The 26,751-nt window shown below is 38.0% G+C and overlaps 1 protein-coding gene and 1 non-coding gene across 9 annotated transcripts in view; one reads left to right on the top strand and one right to left on the bottom strand.

The window, feature by feature from the left end:
• The window catches only part of Slc10a7 (solute carrier family 10 member 7), a 241,857-nt gene that overhangs the window by 31,533 nt on the left and 183,573 nt on the right, over positions 1-26,751 (top strand). For 2 of the 8 annotated variants that reach the window (XM_063260811.1, XM_063260809.1), the window contains one exon: positions 1-26,751. This exon is cut by the window's right edge and continues 21,796 nt beyond it. The exons of the other annotated variants lie outside the window; for them this stretch is intronic. Coding sequence is in view for 1 of the 2 variants with exons in the window: in XM_063260809.1 (XP_063116879.1) it covers positions 1-18 (18 nt within the window). In the remaining variant the exon portion in view is untranslated. 8 annotated transcript variants of the gene reach the window in all.
• LOC111753671 (small nucleolar RNA SNORA2/SNORA34 family) lies at positions 19,697-19,832 on the bottom strand. Its single transcript, XR_002788456.1, has one exon. It is a non-coding gene; the product is annotated as a small nucleolar RNA SNORA2/SNORA34 family (small nucleolar RNA).

A 26,751-nucleotide genomic window follows, 5' to 3' on the forward strand; every position in this document is an offset into this window, starting at 1 on the left:
ATGAGATTTCCTCCATAACCTCTAGCTGTTGGGAGACGGTCATTCATGATACACAGCAAGAGAGAGAAAAGAACCATTGGTCCAGTAGTGATCATGTGACATTCGGTATCATGCACTGCTCCTGTTACAAGACATCAGTCCTTTATCAAGTTAAAATTTATTGGAAATGTTTGCTTGTCTTGTGGAACAGTTACAGAACAAGTCATGTACGCCAAAGTTTTGCTTTGTTTCATAAATGTTGCCCGGCAGGCACTTCTGAGGTATATCCCTGGCCCTTAAATGCTTACAATGTTTAACTTCATGCTTATCAAAGATATTTATAGACTTGTCAGTAATGTCTAATTTTTCACAAGTTTTGAAAAAAAAATTCCAGAAATAAAATTTATGGAGTTCAGTTCGGTCATGTCCTCTGATGTGAAATGAATAGACCATTTCAGACTATAGAAGAAAATGATATGCAAAGATAAGTAATTTCGTATTTAATAGTTTTCTAAATTGTGTTATCAGGTAACTGAATATAGACTTTTGTTGAAGTAAATGTAAGAGACAATTAATCTTTCCTACAATATGTTAGAAAAAATAAAATCTGAGGAAGGGAGGTGGATTTATTAAAAGGTCCAAAAGCTGTGTTCATGTCAGGTGCCATTTACTAAGAGCTCTGATTCCATCTCTCTGTGATGCTCAGCCTGCCTACATAGACTGTAGTGCCTCACTGTTCACGTGTAATTGCCCTAAAGGCCAGGTGGCTTGCCACTTGAAAGCCAATATTCATAATGTTAGAATAGATGGGAAGGACTCAGGTTTATTCAAGGGCTGGGACTGTCAGAAGATGGCTTCCAACTTCAGAGCTCCATCTTGACAAATTAAGAGGCTCACAGTTGTTTTCTTGCTTTTCTTTCATTCTTCTAATGTTTTTGTGTTGCTGGAGATTGAACCCAGTACTGATTTACATTCTTCTTCCTGTTTATTTATTTATGTTTTTGAGGGAGAGGGTTTCACTAAGTTGTCTAGACTGTCCTCACACTTGTGATCATCTTGCTAGAGCCTCCAGAATAGCTGGGTTACAGGCATGCTTCACTGTGCCTGGCTTCCCAGGGCTTTGTTGGAGGGAAAGGAAGTACGTAGGAAAACTTTCTCTGGGCAGGGTCTTCATCAGTGCTTCCCCCACCCCAGCTTCTCCTCAGAACATTGCTATCACCTTGACTTCCTGGAGTAGTCCCTGTGTTTCTTTAAGTGGATGTACTGCTTTGTACACAGCAACTTATATCTTTTGTCTTAGTTGTTAACAAACAAGTGCACTCCGTACAGTGAGAGTAGGCTGGTGAACAGACTCAGAGAAGCCCTGAGGATAAAGGGAAAGAGGCTTTTGTATCTGGACTTCCTGGATTGGCTTTTCCCTCATGCAAATAAGGCATGTGACAGTTTTCTGATTAAAAATATTTACTTGGGCTGCTGCCAGATTTAAATAATTCTATTGAAGACTTGCTTTGTTTTGTGTCAGATGAAATGAAGAGTGGAAAATAGCATTTTTCTGATTGATTTTGTGAACAGTGCTCAGGAACTGCAGAGGCATCCTGGATCCTGTATTCTGAGCATGTGCTCTGGTCTCCATGACTTTGACAGATTTTTTTCCCAGTTGTTTAACTGGTTTGTCCTAGCTCTAATGAGTTACCCCTGCGAGGCATAATACCCATAATTTGTTATGGAATACTGAAAAAGTGGAGGTCTCTATTTTTTTATAGCTGCTTCCTGCTGAATGAGGCTGAAGGTCCTACCTGCTGGAAATTATGTGCTCTTAACTACCTTGGGATGTTGAGCTTAACAGCTAGGCTGGAAAGAACCTGTCAGAAGACAATAAAAGAATTAGTACCTATATGTCAAGAATTGTTAAGCTGTCTGTTCGGTGGGAGAAAGCTAGGTGAATTTGTTAGGAGAATCATGGGTTATAGTCTGAATCATCACCTGAAGCTGTGAATAAATAAACTTTACTCTTAAGTTGAGTAAGCATTGGCCAAATATGAGAAGGAACAAGACAGATACTGTGTTGTCTATCTTAAAAGGTGGACTATGACAGATTCATCAATTAGACATGTTATCTTTTGTGTTATTATTTGGGAGCAGTTTTTAAAGGGAGTTTATTTCCATGCTTCCTTTGGAGAGGAAAGCATGGTAAAGAGGGATATTAGATAAACTACCAGGAGCCTGAGAGCTGGGACCCCAGCAAGATTGCCCACATTATGAATCCAGTTGAAAGGAGTCTCAGAATGGATTTCCATTTAAAGCTGTGATGCATTTGTGGTCATTAGTGATTCTGCTTCTCTGCATTTGGAGCAATACTGAAGGTTTGCTTTTTGAAAAGGAGCCTCAGATCTTCCAGAGGATCACAGTAGTTGTTTGTTTGTTTGTTTTTGTGTGGTCCTTCACCTGAGACAGTTCAGGTAGGGCCAACTTTATCTTAGAAGGGTAAGTCCAGCTACCTGTTTTTGCCTCCTTTACTGCAGTGGGTTTGGCAAGGATCTCTGAAAGGGAACTCCTTTCATTTTGGCTTTAATTGATCTTTTAAAATTTTAATGAGCACTGTTCTCCAGGGCATACACTAGGTGGTCCTCTGGGCCAGGAGCTGGCAGGACTTTGGTTCCATATGGCTAGATAGCTTATTTTACGTGGCCCAGACTGATTAGGTGCCATAAGAGCCTTTTGGTCTCTGGGCCCACTAACATACCAGGATATGAAAAAGCCTCCCATTTAGCGTCTCAAATGGACTCATTTAACCCAGCTTTTGGGGGTATTTTGGATCTTCAGGAGAGTTATTGGCAATCATTAGATCCAAGACCCAGAAGTTTCTTGGGAAAGTTTTGCCAGAGTTTGTTTTACAGTGTGGTTGGCTCTTAACCTTTCCAGAAGATTTATGAAACCATGCCAAATGTTAATGGTATTTTTTTCCTAAAGCCTTTGTCACCTTCTGAGTTACTTGAGAGGGAAAAAAGAAGGCCCATTCTCACTCTGAAAGGACTGGGATAGTCCAAATCTGAGGGTAATTTTTTTCAGAAGTGCCTTGACTACCTCTATAACCTTTTCTGAGTGTGTAGGAAAGGCTTTAATCCAGTCTCTAAAGGTGTCAGTTAGGACCAACATCTGTTTAAATCCTCTACATGATGGTACGTGGGTAAAGTCTAATTGCCAGTTCTCTCCAGGGTATGGTCCTCTCCCCTTATAGATTCTAACAAGGGAAATGGTCAGGACTTCCCAGGGTTAGTGGAGGCAAGGTTAGAGTGGGCAGGTGATGGCTGCTAGTCTTGGTCCTGTGGAAATCTGAGTGACCATTTCCCATGTAGCTTCTCTTTTCATATGGAAAGGGTCCTGAAAGATTTTTTTAATACCTTTTCATTGTGTCCCTTGAGGAAGAGCTAGTTTGTTTTTCAAATACCATCAAAGTTTTTAATTCCTCCTTGTAATAAGGCCCACTGATCATCCTGGGGGGTATAGGCTGATTTTATTGGTTCCTTAGGAACTGGGAATAAGGCTGGGTCCAGAGGAGCTAACGGCTGCCTTTTTGCCCCTCTGTCAGCCTTTTGTTTTCCCAAGGAGACTTTAGACATGTCCCTTTGGTGTCCTTTGCAATGAATGACAGTGACCTGCCTGTGAAGATAGACTGCCTCCAAGAGTTTCTTGTTGTGCCTTATGGATTGGTTATTAGTTAGCCCCTTTCTTTATAGACTGTTGAGTGGGCATATTGTCACACCAGAGAAGCATATTTGGAACTTGTGAAATATTTAGTGTCTTGCATTTTTCTGGTATCAATATCTGAGTAAGAGCTGTGAGCTGTTAGTAGAAGTTCTGGAGAAGGGGTTTGACGTCAGGGACCTGCTGTGAATTAGCATCTACATACCCTGCCTTTTGCTGTCTTTCTTGGAAAAATGTCCATTCTTTCTCCACTGTCCATTCTTGGAGGAGCACATGACTTATGCTCTGCCTGCTTGTGTCCTCCAGAAAATCACCTGTTCACAAGAGAGGATAACCTGTGAGTCTAGAGGCATCAGAGTCAGGATTAAGAGAGTGCAAGTTTTTTTGAAATCTCAGAAGCATGGGCTGGTACTTGGTAAGCTGTTCCCGTTATCCACAAATAACTTGTCTCAAGAATAGGCCTGACCTGATGAGGAGTCAGGACTTCCAGTTTTTGTCCTGAAGTTTGTTTTGTGGCTTCTTCTGTTAGCATAACTGTAACTGCCATTACCCTCAGGCAGGTGGCTATGGAACAGCTACTATGTCTTACTTTTTGAAAAGTATTTCACTGGGTGGAGTTTCTGCTCCAGCAGTCTTCAAGTCAAAGCACTAAGAGCAATTTCTTTCTTTTCTGATATATAGAGGAAGGAAAATTTGCTTCAGTCAGGTATTTCTAGCTCAGAAGCCTGAGTGAGGGCATGTTTTATTTATTCCTTGAAGAGCACTGTTTGTCACAATTGTCCATCTAAGGGCTCAGACTGAGGACCTTTAACAGGTACATTCAGAAGCTTTGCCATTTGTCCAATATTCAGTATACAGATTTGGCAGAAGCCAGCCATTCCAAGGGAGGAATGAAGCTGTATACAGGCTATACAGATAGCTGTATAGATGTGTATCTTTAGACAGTTATAATTCCCTGAGTATAGAAATGTATCTAAGTATTGGATTCTGAATATAGAGCCTTTTCTTTTGACACTTATTTCCATTTTTAGCTAGAAAATACTGTGAATAGTCTCGTGGTTGGATAACTCCCAAGTTGCGCTGCAGATCAGAATATCATCGGCATACTGTATGCATACTCTAGATTCCTTAAATTCTTTTCCAGTGGCTGAGCAAAAAGGTAGAGCTACCTCTGAAGTCCTATGTGAGAACTATCAAACTATACTGTTTTTTTCTTTGAGATGGGATTTTTCCACTTAAAGGCAGATTGGAACTGTGAATCTGGATGGAGAGGAATAGAAAGGAAAGCATCTTTGAGATCCAAGATTGTCAACCAATTTCTGTCCCATAGAATCTGGGAGAGGTTGGTATAAGGATCTACCACTAGAAGGTGGATTGGCATTATGGCCTTGTTCACAAGGCCAAGGTCATTTACCAGCTGAAGATGTTATTATGGGGGACAGGGCTAGCGCAAGAGGACTGACAAGGCCTCAGGAGGCCATGCTTGAGAAACTGGCTGTGAGAGGCAGGAGCGCTTCATGGGTCTCTTTGATTGGATATTCTTTTCCGTTGGAAAGTTTATAACTAGCAACTCTGCTGAATTTGCCCAGGTAATCTGTTTAACCATACAGCGGGATCCACCTATTGACTAATTAGGTGAAGGAGGTCTGGTATAATCTTAGCAGATAAAATTTGCTGTAGTCTTTCCCGGAATTGGAGAACTACTCCAAATTTTGCTAGTAAATCTCTTCATAGTAAGGGAGTGAGGCATGGTTGAAATTTGACCTTTAAACTGACAGATCAAAGCAGAAGCAAAGAAGCTCTGACTAGTGTTTCCCCCCTCCCCATTATGGCTACAGATTTAGAGAAGGGTTTTTCAGAAAGGGAAGTTGCAGCAGAGTAAGCTGCTCCTGTATCCAAAAGGAATTGAGTTTGTTCCCCCGGGAGTCCCATCCAGGATCACCCAGGGGTCCCTGCAGGAGATGGAGATGCCTGTGGGCAAGAGTGTTGCAGTTTGCCTGGCCCCTTGAATCTTATTCGTTAGAGCAAGAGTGGGAGTTTTGGCTGGCCTACTCTGTCTGTCTGTCTGTCTGTCTGTCTGTCTCTCTGTCTCTCTCTCTCTCTCTGTTTCTCTGTCTCTCTGTCTGTCTGTCTGTCTCTCTCTCTCTCTTGAATAGTCAGTCCTCCAGTGCCTTTAATCAGTCATCTCAGCGGTTGACAAATGGAACAAGGATTTTCCCTGCCTTTCCCTGAAAAGACCTAACTAAAGAACAGTATTGTAATTTAGTATACGATTCTGTATCCTTTTTTTGCTGTCTCTTAGTTCATATTCGATCTACACAGTATTTGAATAAAACTCACTTTTTACTCAGATCGTCAAGGTTAAACTAGTTTCAGTTTTTAAGGATATAGCTTATTAGTCAGTGGGATCTACATTTCTTGGGGCCCTTGGAGAGAAAGAAACTAGGTCTGGGGTCTTTATGAGAGTCTTCCCGTAGAAGGACAGAGACCTGTTGAGCTCTGAGACACCTGCCATGAAACTCAAAGATGCACTGCCAGATATCTCTGTCAAAGCAAGTGACAGCGACACTGGTGCCCTTTTTTTGTTAGACCTCTCCTTAGCCCACTATGTAGCCCCCTTTGACTCCTTCAAGACCAGAGTGAAGCCTCCTACTGGCTCCATCCAACTACTTGAGAAGCAGTATCTCTCCCATTTATCCCAATTAAAAAACAAGCAACAACAATAACAAACTTTAGTAATTATTCTTTAAGGGAAAAGAAATAGAATCCTAGTCTTCAGCATTTAAGAAAAAGCCTTGGAAAGTTCCAAGTACAAAGACTATTGCTCAAGTCAAAAAAGTAAGAAGGGTAGACATAAGATGTACAGTCTACTTTTATCTTGGTGTTATTTTTCCTCCTCCTTCCCCTCCTCCTCCTTTGCTGCCCCTGACCTCCCCTCTACTCCTTCTTTTTCTTATGGTGGTGCCGGCCATCAAATGGATACTAAGTTAAGTGCTATATCACTGAGCTACATATTTAACCCTGAGTGTTTCTTTTGCAAGTTTAGAGGATTCGGCTAAAAGCTGTTTCCTAAAAATGTGAAGTGAGTATCAGGTCTTTTTTCCTGAATAATGTTGTGCAGTTATATAACAAAATTTTGAGAGTCTAGTATCAAAACAGATAGGAGAGAAATACAATTAAGGATTTCTGTCTTCAAATCTGTAAACAAAAAAAGGAAAAGAAAAGAAGCAATTAAAATTTTAATAGCTTAAAACAAGGACAATTTAGGAAAAATTCTCTTTGGAGCTAGGAGTTGCATTTGTGTTAAACTCTGTTATCTGTGTTTAAAGCTAAGCCTGGCAATTGAAGCCATGAAAATAGGCACCTTTATCACGTATAACAGTGAACTGATGATAGGCCTGTTATTTAGATCTGCTCATTTTTTTTCCCCCTCAAAATGAACTTCATGGATCCCTTGCATGAGTATTATTACCTGTGTGTATTCAAGAAATAGACTTAATTTCTTTGTATCCACCTTATGCCTACTGAAAGTGTCTAGTGGTGAAGTTTAGGTCTCTTTTTCAAACACAAGAAATCTGTTAGTCTATGATGGAAAGATAGGTTAACCGCATATGGCCATTGTAAAGCACTGTAGAGTCTTTTGTGCCCACCATCCAACTTTAGGAATAGAGTGCAGTTAAACATTCATTTTCCTTAAGACATCATTTTTTTTTTATCATAAGGAATTGGAAGGAGCTTAAGGTCTTGTAGGGAAGAAAAAGTAATCAGCTTACTCGTTTTGTCATCTGTAACAAAAGACGAGTGAACAAGAGGAAAGCACAATGAATTTGTTTTTACTCAAGTTTTATATGGCATGGGCAGCTTCAGAAATGAGGATTCAAAGTCTCAGAGAAAACCGTATTTTTATTCTGTCTCATGAAAAAAGTGGACAGTTATGGAGAAACATTATTAGGCAAAAGGAAGTGTGGCCTAATGGGAGTAAATGGTGCGGGGTCAGCAAGGTCTGTGTTCACAGTCATTTCTGTCTTTGTAAGACATCTCTTTCTCCCAAACCTCCAGGTTTGGGCAGGACACCTGTCATAAGAGGATCTTTAGGGGACCCTAAAAGAGACTAGAGCGTGATCTAGGGTCTCTGATCTTGAGATGGGGCAGGGTGGGGAGAAGGATAGGGCGTCAGAAAACCGCTTCTTGGTTCTGAGACCCTCTTCTCAGCTTTAGCTCAGACTCGGTTGCTAAGGGGCTGTACTCAGGGTATTGTCTTCTGAGTGCCAGCAATCTGTGCTTGCCTTTGCGAAGCCTGCAGTTAGTGTGATCTTATACTACTCAAAACCTGTTTCATGTTGTAAATTTCTCAAAACTAAAAAAAGCAGAGTGAAATTGTTTTACTTGGCTTTTTTTTTTTGTACTGGGACTTGAACTCAGGGCCTCGTGCTTGCCACATCCCCAGCCCTTACATTGGCCTGTGTCATTACTGTTTTAATGTACAGAAAGACCCCAAAACACACCTGGGTGGATTACATCTCACTTACTTTAGGAATCTGAACTGCGTTTGCTAGTTGGAGGCGTTACCCTAGGATTCAGACAACGTGCTTATTTTAATATGAAAATAACAACTGGGCCGGTATTTTAATTATATTTTATGTATCAGGTAGTTTAGCATTCCTTGATAGTCATGGTGAATTTCACGTATGTTTTAATGAAACATTTTGATTTTTGGCATAGAAGAAAGGTAACAAGCACAAGTGTACATGTGTGTGCGTGTCTGTTTAGGCTCATCAGTAGAGTTGGGGACCAAGTCTGTTCAAAGAAAATATAAGAATATCTCTTGAGCAAAGAAACTTATTACATGTGGTAAACTTTATGTCACAGATGAAGGTCATGGCATCCTGAGTGTATTTGAAAAAGGTTTTATTGTCTGCTTAGAAAGCAGATGAAGCACTCTTCACTAGCTTTAAAAGTACAGCTGTGAGAGTTTTGCCAAAGGTGAAAGATCAAGATCATCACAGTCCAAATGGAGAGTGGAAGCTCAATTTCTGGCTTATCAGCAAGGCATGAAGCATTTCAGGGTGGTTTTGCATTATCAGTGGGGAGCTGGTCTTGCTAATCCAGTGCACGAAGATAAAATTCATTGAAACATTTATAAAGGCAGGTAGAGTGGATGGAATCAGCAGAGAGGAGGACTTGGAGCAGGAAGGAAACCCGATCTGTCAGTCACTGTCTCCTTCCGCAGTCACTTAGCCTTTCTCTTCCTCGCTTTTTCTTGTTAAATGGGGTTACTGCTTTCACTTGTAGTGGAGGGTTAATGGCATCCTGGAGAAATCTTCTGTCTGAAAAATACTGGTAGCCTTGAGCCTTCTTCCAAGCTGGCAGCTGTGTATTTGTCAGCTTCCAGCCTCATGCGCTCTCTAGGAAACCGTAACAGTTTTCTTTGACAGATGAAAACAGGAGTAGCGGTAAGAGCAGCACAAAATTCTCTGCCCTGCTCTTCTTCCATCCCTACCTCGACTTCAACCTCTGGGTCTTCTGGGTTGAGGGAGAGTTGACTGTGTTAAGTGGCTGAAAAACTTATTGAAACATACAGATCTTTCTCAAGATTTTTGTGTGTAACTAGAATTTTTTCATTTAACCCTAATGCCTTTCAGTTTGTCTTCCATTTCTACTTTCTAATCTTAATGGTTAGCAATAGTTTCTAATCCCTGAGTCCCACAGCCAATTCTCAGTTCTCATCCTTTAAGACTTTACTGTAGCTTTTGACACCATGATCACTTGCCTCTAGCTTCCTTCTGTTTCCCTAATACTGTTGTCTCCTAATTTTCTTTCTGCCTCTTACCATTTTTCTTCTTTGGCTTTTTTCCCTGTCCAACATTGTTTTGTCCTCTATAAGTCCTTTTCTCTATCACTAAAGCCAAGTGACCCCTCTATTCAGATCCAACCATGCCTCAGATATTCTAATATTGGGTGAGAAGCATTTAAGGAATTCCAGTTTAAAACGTGGCACAGTGTTACTACCCCGTTGCTGTCATCACATCACGCTGAGCCTAGATAGCTTTGCCTTGGAATTAAACTATGTGTTTAGTATAATATTTATATATCAATTTCTAGCACTGCTTCCCAGGGTCTCAGGGTTTGTATGCAGAATTACCTGCTAATTGTGGGGGAACATATCAAGCAGCCATCACTATTATCAAGGCAGTGACTTGTTACTGATGAAATCACTGGATTTTCTGAGTAATTATCATTGCTTTGTGAAGAATTTAATCTTAAAATGAATTCACTGATGTGCTTACTTCATCCACTGATTTAAACATACGGGTTGAGTGCTTATTAGCAATTGCTATATGTAGTACATTTATAGAATTTTAGGTTTAGTAAGCAATATGAAACAGTAAATTATAGTAAAAGGTAGATGATTGATGTTTAAATAAATAGCTGGATAACCCCTGTTTATTGCTTTATAGTACAGATTCTCTTCAGTATTGTTATAGTCCCTTTTATAATGTGGTATACTTATGTCAGATATCCAAGGTAAGCTTCTGAGAAGGAAAGGGCATAGGAAGCCAATTAAAAGTTTTAGAGCATGGAAACAGATGAGTGGAATTGAATAGATTTACAGGATATTTCTCCTACTATACGCCTAAAAAACCTTCCTACCTGCTTGCCAGAAAAGAAATCACAAAAATTGTCAGATGCCAGATCTCCCTTAAACAGCTTTCTATAACGTTGAGATTTCGTTATTGATTTAATTCTCTTTTTTCATTATCAGAATGTGTGTGCACATGGCTAATAAAACATTTTTTTTTAGAATTTGGTTTATTTTTGATTCGTTGTATTTTAAGCATTAGACTTCCTTTGAAAAGAGACTGGGTTTGTAAGTGGTTTGAAAAAGCATTAAGAACACATTTAAAATTTTAATCTTACCTAATTAGTATGCATATTTTTGTTTCTTATTATAGAAACTTGATTATTTTTACTTTTATTTACAAATTTGTTTATTTGTTGGAGACAAGATTTTGCTGTTTAGTTTCAGCTGCCCTTAAACTCAGTACAACCCAGGCTGGCCTTGAACTCCCAGCAAGCCTCTTGCCTCAGGCTCTTGAGTGCAAGAATTATAGCCGTGTGCCACCACACCCGGCTATTTTCACATTTCTGCATATACCTTCTTTAGTTTCTGTGGCATACGTCTGCACTGATTACCTGCCAGTTACTCCTGTATTTATGTATATTTATGAAGTCATTACTGTTGGAGGTAGGGAAAGTTGTTCTTAATAATTACAGAATTATGGAGGATTGGAAATGTCAGTAAATTAAAGTTCAGAAGACAGCTTTTTCTCTTCATCCCTAACTCTTTTTTTTAAAATTTTTATTTTGAGATTGTTTTCTTTTTTGACTTTTTAATCAGTTATGTGTCAGAAGAGTTGTTTTAAATGAACATATTTTGAAAAAGCAGCACATCTTGGTGAATATGATGTACTTTATCATATTAACTATAGATCTTTATGCTTCCTCAACTTACGTTCCTTATTAGATTGTATGCTTCCTAAAAGGGTATTATACAATGCATGTATTTTTATGTGAAGGTGCTTGACATCTGTCAATCTCTTTGTAAAGAACCTGGATAAAGTAGAGATAGGTTAAAGGAATCAGGATTAATCCTTACTGCTTTGCTGCAAACTTTGCAAATGATCCTTTTAAACTGTACTTATTTAGGAGCACATCAGGCTATGCTTTGTAAGTCATTTAATGAGACCATCTTGCAATAAAGATGTTTAAGATTTTCAAGTAGATTACTCATGGCTAAGAACATTTGGGTCCAAAGTAATGGTTTTACATATTGAGTGAGTTTGAACTGTGTTTTAATTAATTGCCAAGAGATTGAACTGCAAGGCCCTTCCTAATGAGTAATTTTTGTTTTTATTTTTATTTTTAAACATATCCCATAGGTAGAAGCCAAAAAGCTTCCTGAAAACTACTCTTCAATGTGTTCTCTCTCTCTCCTCTCTCTCTGTCTCATTTTCTCTCTCTCTCATTTTCTCTCTCTCTCTCTCTGTATTTTTAAGACAAGAACTAGCTATGTAGTTCAGACTATCATTGAATTCTCTGTGTAGCCCAGACTGGCCTCAGTGATCCTCCTGCCTCAGCCTCCCAAAGGTTGGGATGACAGTTTTGCCACCACACCTAGCTCCTTTCATATCCCCAGCCCTGCCTTTCTTCTTTTTTTCCTTTCCTTTTCCTTTCTTTTTTTCTCTTTTAGAAAAAAAAAAAATCCCAATTTATTTTGAGAAGCACAGCTTGAAGAACCCCAAACTTCATTGGAAATCTCTTCTCATATTACCTCGTGTCAGCTGGCTCCTTTGATCTTCTGCACAGATGGATTACTGACTGTCCTCTTACACTTTCAGACAGTTCCTTTGCTGTTGGCCTCACACAACTTTGAAAACCGTGTCTTCCTAATGAATTGTTTTGCTCCCTGTGGTCAGTTCATTCTAGTTTGCTGCTCCTATGACAGTGACTTTCATATCCCCCGGGACAGTAAGGAAGCCCCTCCCCATCAGTGTAGGTCCAGTTCCAGTACCAGCTCCCTCCCCGGAAGCCTCAGCAGATGCTCGCTGAGAATTAACCTTTTCTTCCTTCCACAACACACTGCTCTTTTTGTATTTCTGTTGTGACATTCACCTGAAATGAGACATTTTCATGTGTATTTGACTCAACAAACCAATTTTTGAATTTCTTCACGGGGCTGGTTTTCTTTGTGTTCCCTAATGCAGGACCAGAATATCCGTAGTAAAAATGGTAAAGGAGCACCTGGGAGCTACAGAATGATCCCAACTCCTCTTAATCATGTCAAGTCCTATAGAATGCTTCCAAACAATGATGGAGTCCCTTACACTGAATTAATTTCAAAGCTGTGTGTTATCATCTCTCTTTTAAGACTTGTTCTCATGCATTTACCGTGCCAGAATAAACAGATAGATTTAGCAGTGTCATAGATGAGATGTATTTTCTCATTTATGCAAGTTCACTTTAGTGAGCCTGTTGTGGGAATCATTCAGAGTTGATGCTCAAAAGCATTTCTCACTTAATGATTTTTCAAATACTGAACTTGAGACAACATTATTAAAAAGCTCAAACAGGCTTGAAAATGGTGTACTTTCTCAAGAAGGCAGACTATGATGTTTAAATTCTGAAAGACCAGTCTGAGGAACTTCCTACATGATGTAAAGCATATTTATATGTTTCTATATACAAATTATTTTTTGAGTCGGTCAGCCTTGAAAGATGCTTTTCTATTCATGTGGTTTTTCTTACCAAGAACAGCAAAGACTGATGCACATTAGGTCTCATTTGAGTTTACAGTAAGTCTTGGTCAACATAACCCATCTTAAATACTCATGGTATTTGTGCAGTGAAGTTGTTGGCATGTTATTTTTGTGGTTGTTCTTTCCAGTTTTAGTATTTCTAGTTCCCCAGTGAAGGTTTAATTGCCAACTACCTTTTGTGTGTTTGTGCACTTGTTGTTTTATGGATTGGGTCTAAAAGGTGTCTCGAGCATCTCATGTGTTCATAGGGGGGCTTTTGGAAGGTGCTTGGGTTGTAGGGCACTGTGTCAGTGGATTAACTCACTGGGAGGTTCATAGCTGAATGTGAAACAGACAGACAGTGGGGTGGTGACCTGGCAGTGTGTATTCTTGTCCTTGGATCCTCCCCTCCTGTTCTTGGCTGCTATGGTTTGAGAGCTGTCTCCTGGCAGGTCCTTCCACCATGCTGTTTCTGCTTTGGGGCCAGTCAGTGACTGAAACCTCTGAAACTATGAGCCAAAATAAACCTCTCATCCTTTAAATCATGGGTATTGACTAATGACTAATCTAGTGGTATATAATGAGAAATGACTAATGACTAATATAGTGGTATATAATATTTTTATGTAAAAAATGAGAATTACCATTCTTTGGTTGTCAATAGACACATAAATCAATTCATTTGATATTGTATTGTTGTGGTTGATTAAAAAAGTATGTTTCTTGGATGAAGTATGTAATTCTTTTTAAAAATCTTGTATGTTCAAGTTATGTTTGAAAATATATCGAAGGGTAAAAATCCAATTTAAGAAATAGTTTGCCTGTGGCTGATGAAGAACTTCAAGCTCTATTCATTGTAAATTGGTTGTCAATAGGGGAGAAAGCAAGTTAATTGACTGAGAAGCTTGTTTGCTAAATCAAGGAGCCTCATATTGGTTGAGAAAAGCCTAATCTTAGCTTTTATGAAGCCCCCTAGAAATAGGAGATAATGCTAGCATTTTCCTGTACTTTCTGAATTTCTAGCTTGGAAGGAAATAAAAAGTAGAGCAAGATGATGGAATAAGTCAGGACTGCCAACGTGCAATTCCAGAGGTACTTTAACTTTGGGAGACACTTTTCTTGCCCCAAGTGAATTTAGTGAGCTGCTGACATGCACAGCAAGAGAGGACGCTGCCCTCACCGCAGGGTGCCTACTGTTCTTGCCTCATCTCAGCCTTGTTCTCTATGCTTTTCACCTCCAATTCCTCTAGTTCCTCTGCCAAGCTTTTGACATAGTGCAGTACTATTATTATCCCCATTTTACAGATGAGAAAACTGACACAAAAGTGTCCAAGAGGTTAAGAAAGAGAAAGTGAAAGAAAGAGTGAGAATGTGAGCTCAGGCTCCCTGGCCTCAAAGCCTGTGCTCTTTACCTTTTTTCTCCTCCGTCTTCAAATTAAGCCTGGAAGTAGGAGAGACAGTGCTAAAACTCTCTATCCACAGGTGAACTGTCTTAGTGAGAATAAAAGTTGCCCTGAGAATAGAGCCAAATGCCTGTAACTTGCTAAGAAACAATCTCTAGGAAGTTGTAAGCTTGGTATTCTGTTTGACTGGAAGCTTCCCTTAAAGAAGCTTTATCCATCTCTCCACCGCTGTCCTGTGGCTGTTACCCTATCAAGGCGTCTCCAGTGCAAATGTCGTAGAGGACTTTCAGTAGATAGCATGGAATGTGTGCTTCATATTCACTGTTATATCTTCAGCTGGTACAGTGTATGACATATATCAGGAGCACAGTAAACATATTTGAATAAATGAATATTTTAAAAGAACTTTGTTTAAATCCAGCTCTGTATGTGTCTTGATTTAATATCTAGTATTAAGACAGTAATTCTTACTCAGTTAATACTTTGTCTTTTGTTAAACTTTTATAGAAAAATCATGATACAAAATTGGCTATATCTTGTAATATTTAGTTTTTCTCAATTATTCATATTCATTTTGCTTTGTCCTTTGCGGCAACCCTCCAGAATGACTAAAGTAAAACCTGGAAGAAAATAAGAATCTAATGTATGAATGGAAATAAGAAACTTCTATATGGTTGGTGTAGCCTGGAAAAAAATGAAAGACTTCTATAGGACTCATTGTGCACTTTCAAATCTATTAAGTGATGAAAAGAATACACAAAAGTGTTACCATCCACATGGAACCTTTAATCTGTTTCCTTCCATTTGTAATTTTGGATAATCATAAACTCATCTACTCAAGTAAATATATGGAAAAAATAATTCAACCGTTGGAAGACATTGGTATACACTTAATAGCTACAGTATTTTTAAAATAAATGGTGATTTCTTTATGGATATTTCAGGGTATATAAGATTAAAATGTATATAAGAATACTTTTTAAAAACTCATCTATTATGACAAAAAATTTGAAATTATTGTGCATATGTAATGAAATGCTTCTATCTACATTTTCTTGAACTTTCTAACTTATGAAGTAGATAGGACTCGTATTATATTATTCTGATTTTGTAGTTGGGCATATTAGGGCTGAGAGGTGAGGTGATTTGTTGAAAGTCCACAGGTGGGAGATCTGGTTTCTGTAGGACACTTTCATTCCAGTATTACCTTACCTCATGCAAAATCAACAAAGTTCCAAAAGGTCTTGTGTTAGTTTCACATTAAAGGTGAGTGGTTTGCCATTTGTCTGAAGGCTGGATGTCAGTGTAGTGTGAACATAAGGGCATTGTAATTCCAGGGTAGTGTAGTTACAGAGCAGTACAAAATTTCAGGGAAAGAGATGGCGAGGCGATTGTGTGTCTCTTTCAGGAACTTCCATTCCCTGTAGGATGAGAAACTGAAAGCAAAGCTGAGTTTTCCTTTTGTGCCTCAGACATGAGGAAGTTATTCTTTAGTTTTGTTTCCACAGTAGTGAGGAATGAGAAGCTTCGGTTAGGTTGGTAATGAAATGGGCAAATTGGCAGGAACGTTAGAGATGGGTATGGCAGCAAACAGGGTACGTGGTGTGGGGAGTCCAGGGAAGGTCTCTGGGCGTGAGTCAAGCACAGCTTAGAAGGTTCGTTCTTAGAAGTAAGGCTCTCCTGGTTCTCTGTCAGTGGTTAGGACATTTTGGGGGAAGGCCACCAAGGTAGGGTCATGACGGCAGACTTGCTGGAACACCTGAGAGTACAGGTCTGATGGAGGGGACACTGCTCACAAATTGTACCCTAGTGGCCTGATCAGTGGCATAACTTTGCAAGCAGGAGAGCACATGGCTAAGGAAGCAATTGCACTTTGGCTGGCAGCAGAACTGAGAAGTTGCTTCCCTGTACTGACTTGGAGGCAAAATTACTGCTTTGCTGCGCCACATAGATATAAAATATGGATGGAATCACCAAACATCTGGGTGGTGTGAGTGGGACAAGGGCATCGTACAGCTCTGTGTGTTCTGCATCATGGCAGTGACACAGGTGGAGAGGAGATTCTGTGTCTGTTTCATGATCTTCCATTCCTTGTGGGATGAGAAGCTGATAGCAAAGCTGAGGTTTCTTTCTGTGTCTCAAACATGAGGGAGCCCTTGTCTTTAGTTTGTTTTGGTATCAGAGATCCAGACTTTACCAGGAAGTCCATCCCACCCAGGAGCATAACCCTAAAAATATCCTGGTCAAGCAAATGTATCTGAAATTAAGATACTATGTCCTTTTTTTCCTTTATATGCTTCAGTTGCTAGGAATGGTGGTACGTTCCTGTAATCCTAGCTACTTGGGAGACTGAGGCAGGAGGATTGCAAGTTTAACCTCTCCACTCCACGGACAATTTAGTTAAAATGTGCCTCAAACAATAGCAACAACAAAAGGTCCTGAGTTTAATCTATAGTACTGAAAAATAGGGCCCCAGGTTTATTTTGCCTGATAAGCGCAAGGTCATGAGTTTGATTCTCGGTACCAAAAAAAAAAAAAATCTTTAGTACTGAAAAATAGAAAACAAACAAACAATCTTCAACATATGCAATTACCTGAAATGTTAGAAACTCAGTATATATCCACTCTTCCCCACCCTCTGAACCTCTGTTATTTAGGTTATACAAAATATTTTCTGGAAGTACACATGTGTTTCTCAGTGTCATCTTGTTAAATGATTAACGTTTCTGAACATGATTTGTGAATGACAAAACATTGTACAATTATGTTATTGCTATTAGAAGACTGACTCTTAAAAGGTTAGTGATTAGAAAGTCTGTTGGATGTGGTTAATTGGTGATAAATTAATCATTGCTCTCTTATCATCGCAGTTGTATGACCTAGTTTCTGAGTGAGTATTGGATTGTTTTATTGGATATAGGGGATTAGGAATTCATTGTGATATTTTTCACCTTGAATAGTTTTATGATAGCTAAAGAAAAATTCAGTATTTTACCTCTACTTTGGCTAAGTTGTTTCACGTATTTCTTTTCATCTCATAAGGCTGGAAACAGGATACTATATGAGTCTAACTGATTTTAAAAAAATGTTTATTATTGTCTTCATAAGTCAGTCATGCCTCTGTCTTCTGAGCTTTCCTCCTCTTTCCTATTTTTTCCTTGTTTTCTTTCATCATTGATTTGTCCTTCTCTGGTGAATTTTAGTTTCTGCACTAACCAGGTCTTAACTAATCTAGTCTGTTCAAAAAGACCTCTGGTATCTGTGTCATCATTATATTCTCTTCTTCTGGATATAACCTTTTCAGCCTTAAGTGGTTTTTCTCAGATTTCCAAATTCTGAGCCTGGATTTATAATGACGGCAGTGTGTGTTTTTCTGCTACTGAGTCTTCTTCTAGAAGCTGACTTGGTTGGTTAACCTTCTTTCGCTTTGGTATTTTCTAAAGGCTGTCTGGGGCAGATTTCCTTGAGCATTGGCACTAGAGAGCAGATGTTCCCAGGAAACATCTGGACACCCCAAGATTTCTACCTCTGGCAAAAAGATGTTAAGATGCTTTTTTTAGACCCTGCAGCTTTATTTTGCTGTCACCACAAGTAGCCTTCCAAAAGCCTGCTACTGAAGTCTCTCTCAGATTTGTGTTAGGTCACCACTTTTTCTTCAAAGTAATCCTACTGTGTCCTCCCAAAACAAATCATTGAAGCTTTGTTTGGTGCCACAGAAGTCAAGGTGATAGATGGTTAACAGAGAAATTTGAGTTTTATGTATAACTTAAAACCTCCAATCAGAGCCAAGTAAAAGATCTTATTCAGTTCCCTCCTGGTGATTATATATAATTCTCTAGTTTCTCTGTGGGATAGATACTGTAGGAAATTGATTTAGTTATCCAGATTTTTATTCTGTTGCTTCTTTTCCCTAATTCCTATTTTTCTACTTTTTTCCCCTATTTATGCATATGTAAAACCACACACACACACGCATATATGCACACATTTATTTATTTACAGTGGAGGCAAAAGATAGGAGTTGGATAATAGAAAGTCCGTGACATCAGTCCATACCTAAGGTCATGTTTTGCACCTTGCATTTATTTCTATTGAAGATAACACAGAATGTTAACTTACTGGAGGATCTGCCTGATTATTTATTAAGTGCTCAGTTTATACTTAAAGAAGTAAAAGAAATTGACCCAGGGGCCAGGGGTTTAGCTCAGTGGCGTAAGTGCCTGCTTGGCAAACTTGAGGTCATGAGTTCGATCCCCGGTACAAAAACAAAAATAAAAAGAAATTGACCCTTTGTGTGTATCTCAGTTGGGTATTATTTTCTCAAATTGATGCAATTTTACTTTTGTTTTATCATCATGGTGATTTATTGATAGCTCCTACTCTTATATCTGAAATTATGCTAATCAGATACCAGTAATAGTAATACATGTTTTCCTTTTTTTTGGTACCAGGGATCAAACTCATGACCTCACACTTACCAGGCAAGTGCTTGAGCCACTGAGCTAAATCCCCCACCTCTAAATGTTTTCCTTTTTTTAAGCAATTAACTTATAATAGTAGTTGTATGTAACTGAAGATCCTAGTTAATATGTATGTTGGACATATCTCTTTGCTTTCTAATATCCATTCCTACTTTGTCTTTACAACCGAACTCCAACTTTCAATTGGGTACATTGATTCTCAATTGAAATATCACATTTATTAGATTTCCTGACATTTTCTTTGACCATATCAGATGTAAATGAAGGTGTTATGTTCTACACTTGGGAGATCTTTTTTTTTTTTTTTTTTATTTTAAGGGGGGTAAAATTAAACACAACAAAACAGAACAAAATAGGACATAAGAAAGCAATGTAAGAGATATAAATTTCAAAGCTAGATGATTTGAGATCTTCACTATCTATCATATTGTCTCTTGTTTTCTTCCAAATAGTTGTCCATGTCTTTGCATACGGAGAATTCATACAAAAGAACATAGTATAAAACTGATCCGAACAGAATAAGGAAGGCGATTTAGGTCTTCAAAACCAAACAGTAGGGAAGTCATTAATGGCTATTGTAGTATTGTAGTAGTCATTAATGGCTATTGTTCTCTTCAAAATAGCTGTCCATACTTTCATGTATACTGAAGTTCAACAAAACAAAATAGGCACAGAGGTTGAGGGGTCGGGGGTGGGTAGGGATTGCTTGGTTTCCTGGTTCTCCAGGTCTCAGCCTGGCGCAGGTCCCAGTAAACACTGGTGGCTCCCATCTTGGGCTGCTGCAGCCTGCCATGCTCACAGCCACTCATCAGGGCGGAGAGGGGTTGCTTCAGGCTGTTTCTTTCTAATGAATTGACCATTTCACTGCCCAAGTTCTGAAATGGCCAACAGACCATAGAAAGACATCTTTTTAGGCTCCTGCTTGAAACCAACAGCATCAGGAAGCTGCAGGCCTTGATCAGGGCCAAATCAGGAGGTCTTCTTAAAAGGAGTGGTGGCAACCTGCATTTCCATTCTTCTTCCAGCTTTCTGGAATGTTTATTACATGACTAGAGCTCTGAGAACATTGCTGGGCCTTTAGACAGTACCAGTGATGGTAGACCAGAAAGCATTGGGCCTTAGGTCCTTATGAGTCTGCAGCTGCCAATACTGGCCCTATTGTCTGCCTTCTTTTTCATGACACAAAAAGTAACATTTCTTATGTAAGCTCTCACTATTTGGTGTGTTTGCATGAAGCTGAAAGTTCAGTACAGTTCATGTAAATATGTAAGGTGTCATTTTTGAGTAATAGAATATAATAAAGTATAGTTAACACTGGAAATACACTGAATGTAATTTAAAATATGATATGTATTAGGTACTTATATTGCTAAATTATTTGGGTTTATTATACCTTCCCCCTCTCTTTTTGATGATAGAAATTGAACACAGAACCATCATACTGGGCTACAGTCCTAGCCATTTTTTTTTTTAGGTTAATTACTTTTTTAGTTAATTACTTGCACACTTGCTAATTATCCAGGGTTGAATGCGCCATCCTCCTGCTGCAGCCTCCCAGATGCTGGGATCACAACATGTACCACCATGTCCGACTCTGTTATGACTTAATAATGTGTGGTACTATAAAAAACTCTCAGTTGTTTTGAATTTTCTCATTTTTTGGATTCTTTAGAAATGCAGATTAATATTGAGAAATAGTTATGTAGCTGTAGTTCTCTTACTAATGTGTACAAAACTCTATATGCCTATGGAAAGTTTTGGAGACATTCTCTCCAGAATCTGTTTTGCTAATGCATTCCAGCACTGGTATTGTGCTTCTTTCGTTTTTTGTATATTGGTAATATAAATGTGTGGATTAAAATGTGATTGTCAATATGTCTTATAATCTTTATACATCTTTGGTGATAGACTGTAAAAATAAAAAGATCTGAGTTTTTGTTGTCTTTGAATTTTCATTGTATTTTTCTGATAATATTTTTGAATTGTGGTATTGTAAACAATATAACATTTTTAATCATTGGAAATATACGGTTCACTGTCTTTAGTTACAGTCACATTTGTATATAATCTTCATTGCTACCTTCTCTAAAAGTTTTTATCTTTCCTAATTGAAACTGTGTCCACCCCCGTTCCTCCCCCCTATCATTGGCAGCCACCATTCCACTTTCTGTGCAGGCATTGTCTGCTCTAGAATTTTCATAGAAGTGAGATCATACAATGCTTGTCTTTTTGGGACTGCCTTATTTCCCTTAATATAATTCTTTTGTCTTCATAGGAAATAACTTAATGACAACTGAATTATTATTGCATAGGTTTGTCTGTCATATGTTCCTATGAAAATTTCCATCTGTCATGGCAGTTAGAGTTTATTAGATGTTAGAGTAGATGGTACTATGATAAAATAGAATTTAGGAGTTCTTACTTATGAAATATAGCACAAGAAGGAAGTTACATTATCTTTGTTATCATAAAGGTAACTAAAACACAACATAAGGAATTTCTTTTAACTGTAGACTTAACATGAGTATATTGAGTATATTAATAACCTAGTGAGTTCTCCATCATCCTGTAGAACAATATAAATATCACATTGCAATGTAACATTTATTTTCAAAATATTTTTTGTATCTGTAATCATGTATTAGAAATAGAGGAAATGTGGTTTTGCAATAAAGTATTGAAATTTTCAAGTTGAGCAATTGTCCTACTTGATTTGTGTATTCTATTTGTGTAGCAAATAGTGAATGATTTTTCTTTCTCAGATATATAGATTTAGGGGATTGATCGATAATCCCTAAGAAGGTATTAAGATAATGATGTTGATTTTTTTTTTTTTTTACCTTGGGAAATATATTGATGATGCTATGATTCCAGAAATAACTTTTTTGTCTTTGACATTTTTAAAACCTTATGTCACTTCTTTTTCCACATTTGTCTCGGAGACACTTTATAGAATCCCGCTTTTTAATATCTTTCTGACAGATTGGTATCTAAGGTTCCTAAAATCTCAGTTAAGAGAAATAGAATAGGGAATTGGCATAATAGGAGGCAAGCAACTGTGTTTACAAGTTTCAGATATTGTCCCACAATTTCGCTGTAACCCTTCAGCTGACAATTAAAATCTTTGTTTTATCAGTCATCACCCAGCCCTAACAGATGGGTAAAGAATTAATCTGATTTGTATTTTTCTCTACAACTTTCTCCTCCACATGTAATATCCTGTGATTAACATTCAGTGAGTTCTTAAAGATGATTGATGGGCCTTAAAGGTATACTATATACAATCCTATTTAAATTATGCTAGACTAAAACCATGGAACACAGGACCTTGAAGACCCCTGTAGAAATTTGAAGACAATTTTGATACTCTCGTCCACTCAAAAAGAAATCTGTGAATACTGCAATGTTTTTTCCCTTGCCAGGACCCTCCTTGCCTGGTGTCATTTCTTGAGCTCTCCTGGGAGGAGATTAGTCTAAAACAACAAAGTAGCCAGATGTCTGGTTCAGAGACAGTCCCAGAGGCTGAGCTACAGTAGGCGACAGAAATCGCGTGGGGCTGAAGATCAAAGATACCTGAGAATTACTTATGGGCACATAGTATGTGTCATTCCCATTATTAGCAGTCTGAGAAAATTTGTTTCCCTAATTAACCCTTTTGTTGGAGTAACCTTAAATTTTAGTGAATTTATTTCTGTTTTGATATATTTTCTTTTGTGCAGTTTTGAAACATGCATGGTTCAAAAAAGGGAAATGGAAAAGGAACTCATGTGCTGGATTGAGATCTTTGAGCTCTAATTCTTATCCCAAATAGATATGGTATCAAATGTGTCACCATTTATTATAAAGGAAGGGAGCTTTTGGTTCTAAGTTAAAATTATAAATCAGTGGCTAGGAACTGCCTGGTGTATGTGTACAAAACCTGTTATTAAGTTGCTAATCCTTACTTTTTAAGCACTACTATTTAACTGCTTTAGAGTGAAGGTTTTTAGATTATGACTTCCTGGTTTTAAAATGAATTCAAAATAAATCCCAGTGGTGGGCTATTATACCTTATTAATAGTAGAACTCATTTTTCTCCATATTGGCATTACTAATTAAGTGCTAATTAAAAAAATTCTCATTATCCCTTACCTGTTTGCTTTATTGGTTTATGTTGTTTAGATAGGTACAGATTTGGAAGATATGAATAAATGTGTTTTAGGTTATCCTTAATTCTAGAGCCTCTAAAAGCTTTTAGCTGAATTTATTCCAACTATAACTTTTGATGTCTTAGTATCTTGATGAGACTGTCCCAAGGTAGAATAAAAGATTTTGGTTGATCTTGCTACTTGTTTTTGTTTCTGTTTAACAGTATCATGTAACAACAGAAGCATGTAAAAGCCTCATTTCTGCTTTCCTTAAGATATAATCATAAACCATTGTTATCAAGAACATGATTAAGCTAGCTTTAATGCTTTAAAGTGCAACAATGCATTCTTTAACATCTAGTAAGATAAACTTGGCATACAAGCTGTAAAAATGTCTTTAAATCTAATTGCAGATATGTGTTAGCAATTTGGTGCAGAGATTTTATGTTCTTTGTGTAGTGGTCAAGGGTTCTGTAAACTCCTTCAGGAAAATAAAGCTCCTAGGAGCAGTTTTATAAGGATTAATTGATTTATCTCTGTTTTTGGATTTAATTATTGAACCAAGATTAAAATCAGCGTTTTGCACAAAGAACCAGAGAGGCAATTGTATGTTTTTTTTTTTTTTTTTCCAGAGCAGAATTTATTGTTATTTGATGAAGGAGAACGTGTGTTTTCTGGCTGTCTACCTGTGTTTTCTCTCTGTGTCTACTGGCTCCCCTCATGGTGAACATCGTGGGTCTTTGGTTGAGTCGGCTTAAAGCCATTGTACCATGAATGTCTCTAAGCCCCAATTAGTGGATTATCTTAAGCAAGTAATATTTATGGTCATAAAACATCTGCAGGTACCACGGTGTCGTCAGTTCCTTAATAGCTGATTGCATCCAGGTTTGCTCTGAGAGACGGTTCCTGCACTGTGGTTTCATGGATGATGCCACATTCATAGTGTCCTGGCTCAAGGAGCTGTTGTTTCCCCTCTTTAGGGAACTCCCTGGGGAACCCCTTTGTGCCTCTCCCTATCCCACCCCAGCACCCCCCCCACACACACACACACAGTACACAGTTTAGATGAGCATTTGCTAACAGAGAGGACCAAAGGTTACTTCTTTTTGTTTTCCAGAAGCTGCCAATACAGTACCGCTATCTGTGTGCCTCTTAATATTTGGGTTGTTTTACTGGCCATTGGTTCTTTCTCGCTCGCTCTCTCCCCTGTCTCCCTCTCTGTCTCTGTCTCTCTCTCCATCTCTCTCCCTCCCTCCCTCCCTCCTTCTCCTCTCCTCTCTTCTCCTCTCATCACTCCATTTACCTCTTGGGCCATTACTGCCTGTGATGTCTCTTTGACACCACTGTGTAATGAAGTGTTTATGTATTTAAATAAATAGACATCAGATTTAAAGAGTTGAAGCCTAAAATAAAAAAATTTTTTAGAAAAAGAGTTGAAGCCTATTATTTTCCTTGGTTTCTTTTTTGTTTCTTTTTCTTTTAAAACTGGGGATGGAACCCAAGGCATTATGCCTGTGAAGCAGACACTGTATTGCTGAGCTATATACACAGCCCTTTTAAAAATTTTATTTTGACACAAGATCTTGCTAAATTGCCCAGGATGGCCTCAAACTTGGGATCCTCCTGTCTCAGCCTCCCAACTACAGACATGTGCCACCATTCCAGGCTGTCAGCCTCTTTTTAAAACTCTTTCAGGGCCAGGGATATAACTCTTTTTAGGGCAGCATAAGCACCTGCCTGGCAAGTACAAGGTCCTGAGTTTGATTCCTGGTACCAAAAAACAAAAACAAAAACTCCTTTAGTAATTTAATATGTAATGCTTTAGTACCTAAATGGGTTTTGAGATAATAAGCTATTAAATTTTTGTAATAGAATTCTGTAATATATAAAATGCTTGATATATAAATCAAATTGGTTTGTTACGATGTAGTTATTTAATATGCATTTTATTGAGATAATAAGCTATTAAATTTTTGTAATAGACTTCTGTAATATATTAAATTTTTGAAATATAAATCAAGTTGGTTTTGTTAGAATGTGATTATTTAATATGCATTTTACTTTCTCACAAATTTGAAAGCTTTGCTAGGCAATGTTGCTCATGCTTGTAATCCTAGAATTTGGGAGGCCGAGGCAGGAGGATTGCATGAGTTCTATGCCATCTTGAACTACATAGTGAAAAACCTGTCTTAAAAAAAAAAAGAAAAAAAAGCTTCAAGATTGAACATACAGTCTTAAAATTTTCCCATTTCATCTGTAATGGACTAAAAGGATTTTTTGAATAGCTGATTTATTTACTTTTCCACTTAATGGATATATTTCTCTAGTTTTAAAGTAGTCATATGTATCCTCTCAGGAGCTTTGGAGCAATAGTATTGGATGGTCTGCTCCTGTTTAGAGTGGTGATCCTTGACTCCTGAGAGGCCAAACTGGCCCTGTAGTAAGATCAGGTCTCGGCAGGTGGCAGGGTCTTCTCTCCACCGCCAGTGTGCCGCTCAGATGGTCAGTCCTAGAAGAGAAATTATGCTTTGTGTATAAAAACGATCAGCTCTTGAGTCCTTGTGACGTTGAACTCTGTTGCTAAATAATGAACAACTTTTTTAAAAAGAAGTCATAGAAAATTAATTGTTATCTTTACTCGGCAACCCGGTATGAGCAATTGAGAGAAAATAAATGTTTTAACTGGACTGTTTTACCTTTTTGTCAAGTAATATTTATATGATTAACTATGAAATGAAACTACAGCCCATGGATAATCAGATACCTAGGAATAACGTTTGGGAGCCTGGGTTTCCTGAAAACAGGAGGCACAGTTATTGTAGCCTGGGGATTTTGCCTGGGGTAAAATGTGTGTGCCTCAACAGCTGAAGGGCTATTCAGAAGGAAACAAAGTAAGATGGCATCTATTTCAACGTGTAATTTTGGTATTTCATACTTAATTTTATCCTTGGCAGAAATGTCAAAATATACTACCTGCAAACCAATCTGAAGGCACATCGATACCAAATTTAACTAGGTAGATAAAGTCCTTGAGAATCAAATAGTTCTCACTGGGAAGAGGAGGGACCCTTCTAGGTAATTCCCTGGAGGGAAGGGAGCGCTTTGGTAGAATCAAGAGGAATATGTGGTCTATTTCAAATAGAGGAAACCACTGGAAAAAAACCACTCAAGAAACTACTGGAAGGGTTGGGAACAAATTTTAAAACTGGTACATCATGCTTAAACATAAATATGATGTCTTTCACAGTATGTTCTTTTTGAATTTACTCCTACTTAAAATTTTAAATAACACTTTCCTTCATTTATGTTGTTTTGTGTGTTTTTTTAAAAAAAAAATCTTTCAACTCATCCGAAGTTTGCTAATGCTAGATATGATACAGTTCTCTCTTTATTGCCTTTTCTACCACTCTTTAGAGACCAAATTACTTCAGCTGCATGAAGTTGCTACTTAAATTTAAATCAAATTCTTGTTAATGGACTCACTGACTTTCTATTTTATATGTATACTTTTCTTTTGTTTACCCTAGAGAGGAAGTGTACTCCTTTACAGAATTAAAATCTAGACCACCAGACCACTATTTATCCTACTATCACCACATAGCTGCTGCTTATTATTTTTTAATCAAAAATCAAGTTCCTAAGTTTAATGGTTTCAAAGATCTATTACATTTTGTCTGAATGTAAGAATTTATAAAGAATAAAGAGAATCTGGAATCCCCAAAAGATCAAGAACATTAATATTTATAATAGTTTAGTATTT

Source organism: Cavia porcellus, unplaced genomic scaffold, assembly GCF_034190915.1.
Source record: "Cavia porcellus strain 051 isolate PalLab524CR breed Dunkin Hartley unplaced genomic scaffold, mCavPor4.1 scaffold_14, whole genome shotgun sequence".
NCBI lineage: Eukaryota > Metazoa > Chordata > Mammalia > Rodentia > Caviidae > Cavia > Cavia porcellus.